Source organism: Galeopterus variegatus, unplaced genomic scaffold, assembly GCF_000696425.1.
Source record: "Galeopterus variegatus unplaced genomic scaffold, G_variegatus-3.0.2 Scaffold215, whole genome shotgun sequence".
Lineage (NCBI taxonomy): Eukaryota > Metazoa > Chordata > Mammalia > Dermoptera > Cynocephalidae > Galeopterus > Galeopterus variegatus.
This window is the reverse complement of record NW_007726326.1, coordinates 466095-471952: the sequence shown is the minus strand read 5'-3', so window position 1 is coordinate 471952 and position 5858 is coordinate 466095. Positions and strand designations below refer to the sequence as shown.

The following is a 5858-nucleotide window of genomic DNA, read 5'->3' as shown; positions in this document are numbered from 1 at the left end:
CCCCGGCCCAAAGGCTCGGTGCAACCCTCAGGCAACCCTTTTTGCCTTTACTTCGGGCTGACGCGGCCCAGGGGGCACTGACTTAGGCGTGCATCCCAGGCAGATGCACCCCTGGGAAGGGGTCCCGTGTCTTGGAGCCTGATCTGTCCTTGTTTGTCATCCGCGTCTATTTACACAGTCCTGTAAATCTCCCAAAGGTGGGCAACAACCGGGAAAGACCCTGCGAGCCCAGCATCCCAAAGACCGGAGAGGTGGGGAGCCTAGAAAAGGAGCAAAGGATGGTAGGACAATTGCAGGGTTCCGCGGAGCGGTGGCCGCGGACTCCTGGCCGACTTGTGTCTCCTCACCTTGCCCGCCTTAACTGCCCTGGTCTGAGGAAGAGTCTCTGGCCTCCGGACTGGAGGGATGCAGACTGGGGGAGCAGGGGGTAGGCGACGGGCGGCTGTGTTACGCGCTGTGACCCGTGTCCCCTTCCTTTCGCGTAGACTCCAGCAGCAGGTCCTGTCGCAGGGCTCCGGGCGGGCGCTACGGGCGGACGGCGAGGGCACGCCCGAGGTGCTGGGCGTCGCCGCCAGCCCGGCCGCCAGTCTATCCAGCAAGGCAGCCACTTCGGCCATCTCCATCACGTCCAGCGACAGCGAGTGCGACATCTGAGCTACCCACCCAGCACCTCAGAAACAAAATCCGGTGTAAAAACGAGATGAACAAAATGAAGGAGAGAAAGAGGTTGAGAGACCAGCAAATACAGAGCCGGCGAAGCCAGGTGGGCAGAGACTTGCGGGTTCAGGTTGCCGTGAGTGTTCCGTGGCCCACCCGGCTCCACTGGCGCCGTTCGGCCGCAACTACAGGGGCCCGCGGTGCGGCCTGACCCAGAGCCACGTTTTCCTCGCTTTGCTTTTTCCTAAGGATTTTGCTACAAAGACGCCTTTTGGAACCCGAATTGCACGCTGAGCGCCTACACTGAGTCTCCCATGGGTATTTCACGTCGAAAGGACGCTGTTATATATGTATAACTTTTGCTTTAAAGGTTTTTTTTTTTTAAATCATATATATGCTGTTTATTTACTTATTTAAGAGACTGCCACGGTAGGTTTCTCTGTAGCTTGGGGAACTTGCTGTTTCTAAAGGCTGGCCCGGATGCGTTCTGTGCCAAGAAGCCAAACAATAAACAACCTGGTGGGCAACCGGGCACCCTTTCTTAATTAAGGGAGCTGCTCTCAGATTCCTTAAAAAAAAAATCCTTCCCTTTACCAGGTAGGTGGGACCCTTGTGTAAATGGCCTCATGGGTGTCTACTCTTTATCTTTTTTCTTCATTGAAGTCCCCCAGTGTATTTTTAAAACAGCCGATGGTAGGTCCATAACCACCTCCTACGTCGTTACATATATATGTGTGTATGTATACATGTACATACATGCATACACACATATACATTATATTTAAATCTAGAAATTGGCAACATGAGCATTCCCTGTCATGCAACTCCCCACATCCCAAGCACAGGTAACTACCGTATGTCCACCTGCCACTAATTTTTTTATGAAGCATCAACAGCTTCCAAGAACAATTTAGGAAGCCAGAATCTGAGAGTCAAGTAATGAGTCCTATTTTATAAAATTGAAAAACAGGCTCTGCAATAGCAAAGGCTTTCCATCTCCTTTGAGGCCCCCTCCCATACAAAAGCAGTGGGCACCCATGATCAGGTAAAGTGAGCTTATACTGCATTTAGGATTGAGTTCTTATGAAAATACAACAGAAGAAGATAGGAGAGGTTGTAAGTAACTAGGCTAGCATCTTCTTGCTGTGGAAGCAGATTTTAATCAAACAAATAGTTTTTCGACAAGAGGGATACAGAGGTGGGGGAAAGGATGTAATCATGTTACATTCTGAGGGTAAAACAAGGCTGCACGGAAATGAATGGAATTTTAAAAATCTGTTCTTCACATTAAATATGAAACAAACCATCAAGAGCCTCATTGTCCTGGTAATAGACTGAATTAAAAATATAAAATATTCTTAGCATTTAATTTTTCTTCATGCGTGTGTGTGCAAACACATGCCAAAAAAAAAAAAAAAGACCTATGATTCCTTGCTCTAAGAGGGTCTCTAAGCTTTTTATCTAGTGAAACGGATTGCATATTATAAAATTTGACATTGATCTTTAAATCACTTGAGCTGTACTTCCCTCTCCCCCCCTACCCCCCACCTGAGTCTCTTCAATTTGCCTCTCTGTCCTTAGAAGATGCTCTTTGGATCAGAAGCCTGCTAACTTCTTTAGGCAGAAGTGCCAAAGCGCAAACCAAACACAAATAAGTGAAGTCACAGAAGACAAAAAGCAGTCAAATGGCAAGATATGCAGGACATGAGTAAGGGTTGATTTTTGTTTTCTAAACTGCTTAAATAGATTTGGGTCATTTAGGCTTTATAAATGGTTGTCATTGTGTACAGTGGCCCTTATCCAGAAAATTCCTGAAAATCAGAACTCTTTCTTCACAAGAGATGTAGATGGAAGGAGTAGGGAAGTCTTTGTGATCAAGCTGGTGTTCTTCCCAAAAGTAAGCAAATGCCCTTCTGTGGGTCCTGAAAGGCTAGGATGGTCGAGCTCCCTCAAGACTCCATTTTGTTTCCTAGAGCCCCTGGTAGTTCCTAGAATGCCAAGGGGTAGGCCAGGATTCCAGTGAGGCAAAGGAAAGCACCTAGAGTGCAAAATATAAGGAAGCACTCACACTCAAAGTCATGCAAGTGCAGCAAGGCACCTAAGATTGAGTGCCTCCTGAAATTTTGCACTCTAGGTGCCTCTCTCGCCTCACCCTAATCCTGAGCCTGCCAAGGAGTACTGCACTTCAACAAAAAATCCAGGGACTTCCAGTCTTGTTCTCCAGCCTCAACCCATCCTGGCTATGGAGCTTTCCAGAACCAGCATTTGGAGAAGTTCATTGGCAAATTTAATTTCTTAAATTGATGCTTCGTCCAAGAGGGAAGGGAAAGCACTAATTAGTGGAATGATGTAACGGAATTTGAGATTCTAAAAATCCCACCCCACTCACCAGTTCAAATGATGCCTAAAAGCAGAAGGAAATGTCCATTCTGCGGTCTGGAGAAAACAGGGTAATACTGCTGGGAACTAAGCTTTCTCTTTACAAAATTGTTTTTAAATGATGCTTAATTGCTTGAAGAAAAAGTGATGGAAAATTTTTCTTCCTGCTTTGGTGAAAGCCTTTAAACCACGTCTGCCATTTACTTAAATTAACATGCTAAGGATTACATTTTAAAGTAGCTATTCTGTTTCAACAATCTGGAGATTTATTTATCTAATTTCACTTTAGAATCTTAAGGGAGTGGCAGTTTTTTAAAAAATTTTTTAAATGTTTATCTGAATTCTGGTGGCATCTAATTGCCTTTGTGAATAATCAATTCTTTGGTGACCGCATGTTGGAAATCAGTTCAAATCTTCACACAGATTTATTTTAATCGGTCTAACTCTTCCCATGGACATGTACTGTAAAGGTTTTCTAAGTTTCCTTTTTCTTTCCATATCAGTTTCATCCTGGTCTAGAGAGGGCTTTTTTCGGATTTTTGTTTTTGTTTTTGTTTTGGTTTGGTTTTTTAATCCAGGTAGTAGCTGAAGGTTTCCAAATTTGGAAAAATTTCCATAGGATGGGTTTTCTTTCTTCTCCTGCCACAATTTCCCCAAAAGCAGTTACTTCGGCAGAGTGGAAAGAAGCATGTTTACATTTCAACGGACCCGACCGATGTGAGGATTTTACCGCAAGCCCCAGCTCAGGCTCTTTTACGGCTTATAAATATTTCATCCACCCTCCAGTTCCACCAAAAAAGCGATGGCCGCTGCTCCCGAAATACCGCCGTTCCTCTTGTCTCCACTTTAACGAGCCACTCGGCTTCCACCCCCCTACCCCCTACCCCCCACCCTCTCCCTTCCCCAGTTTGTTTATAAAAATCTGGGAGGGAGGGGATGAGAGGCTGGGGGTCGGGAGAACTTGCTCTTTGTTTACATTAAACAAATGACAGGCAAAGAGCTCGAGCAAAGTCTTCCTTGACCTCGTTCTCTCTGCCTAATTTTAACAAAAAGGAAAAAAATATTGTATCCAAAGAGAATGCGAACGGGGCGGGAGGAGAAGAGCAGCAGCTTTCCGCCCTATTCAGCGGTCCCCTCGGGGCGGTGGCCCTGAGAGAGGAGGTCAGACCCGAACTTTGTTCCCAAGGAGAAACCGGACTGGGCCCACAGGACCCGGGAAGGTGAGTCCTTCCTCCGGCACTGGGGTCGCAAGTCCGTGGGGAGACTCGATCCCGCGCACCCACCTTTTGCGTCCAGCGACCAGGGAGCTCGCAGACGTGCAGGCCTCGAGCCACTCCTGTTGTTAGACTGCCTGACTCAAGCAGCTCGAGGACAGAAACCTCTCAAAACCGGGGACGGGGACGAGGCCGGGATTAAATAAAAAGCGCGGTAGAGAGCAAACACACGGATGCGCGCGGCGGCCGCAGCGGGGGCACTCGCTCGCCCTCGGGCCTCTGACGGCGCGGCGGTTCCGGAGCCTCGAGCAAGAGAGTGCGGCGCGCGCCGCGGGGCCGCCGCGAGGGTCTGGGCCTGCGCGTGTCTCGCCGGGGTCCTCTCGCGGAACAGCAGTGGTCGCCCCCGGCTCCTGGCGGCGCCGAGCGAGTTGCAGAGCTGGGGCGGGAGAGCAAGGCGGTTCCAGGTTCAGGGAGCTGGATTTGCAGGCGCGGATCCCTGGCAGATGCGCGGGCTTGGCCGTCGGGGCGGCAAGAGGGAGCAGGGCGTCGTGAAGACCAAATGTCCGCGACCGCACAGTTGAACCTTGGCAGGCCACCGGGGCCCCTTTCTTTAGGAAACCTTGTGGCTCCCATTTCCCATTTAAACTTACAAATCTGCTTCCCTGCCTGGACACACTCTCTTTGCAAGGATTTATATTCTCGCAATTGAGACATACCCTACCGTGAGGGAATGAACTGGTTTTCTGCACCTTTTCACCTCCTTGTCTGGAAACAAAGGAATGTGAGGGTGATCTTGGAGCAGAACAAGCAGTTTCACGCCTCTGTGCCTCTGCTCATGCTGTTTCCGCTTGCCCTGTGTTTTGCTCTGCCTGGAACGCTGCCCCCTACCTCTACTGCTAACCTGTCAATCCACTAAGTCCACAAGTCTACCACATCTCCACCAAGTCTTTCTTGAACTAGTGGACTCCCCACAGAGAATTTTCCACGTCCTTTTTAATGTTCTCACTACATCTTATCTAAACGTCTGTTTTAGCACTTGTAACACTTTTGTGCATTTATACGTCTATATGTCTTATAGAATGTAAGCTCTTTAAGAGCAAAGACTGAATATTATTCATCTTTGTATTCCCAGCGCCTGGCCTAAGTAGTAGGTGCTCAATAAATATTTTAAAACTGAGTGAATTAATGGATCTCCCTTGAAACCTGTCTGCTCCACATTAGTGGAGGACCTCTGCTAGCTCTGAATTCATTTGAACAGCAAAGATGACGTATATTGGCTGAAACCCGAAGTTTACTTAACCCCTACTAGTTCAGGTTATTGGCTCTTACCTACTTGTCAGGTTCTCTGAGATGATTCATAGGAGTGTTCTATCTCTCTAGGCATATGGTTTTTCAGAATCCTGTGGCTTTGGTTCATAACATAAAAATTATCTTCTCACAGAACACATTTTACCAAACAGTAAGGTAAAAGTCATCCCCTTAGCTTTCAAAAATTCTAGCTATTACACTCTCTGAATCCTACAGAATTCATAGTATTTTTGTTTATTATAGAATAATAGAGGTTCCAAGATAACTGCCATGGTTTGACTGTATTCCTCCAAAATTTAT

At 47.4% G+C, this 5858-nt stretch overlaps 1 protein-coding gene across 1 annotated transcript in view; it reads left to right on the top strand.

Annotated features, from left to right (window-relative positions):
* SIX6 (SIX homeobox 6) overlaps nucleotides 1–1206 on the top strand; it is a 2711-nt gene extending 1505 nt beyond the window's left edge. The window contains exon 2 of the mRNA XM_008565943.1: nucleotides 486–1206. Within this exon, the coding sequence (XP_008564165.1) occupies nucleotides 486–654 (169 nt within the window). The 3' untranslated portion in view covers nucleotides 655–1206. The remainder of the gene's footprint in view (nucleotides 1–485) is intronic.
* Nucleotides 1207–5858: the final 4652 nt, after the last annotated feature.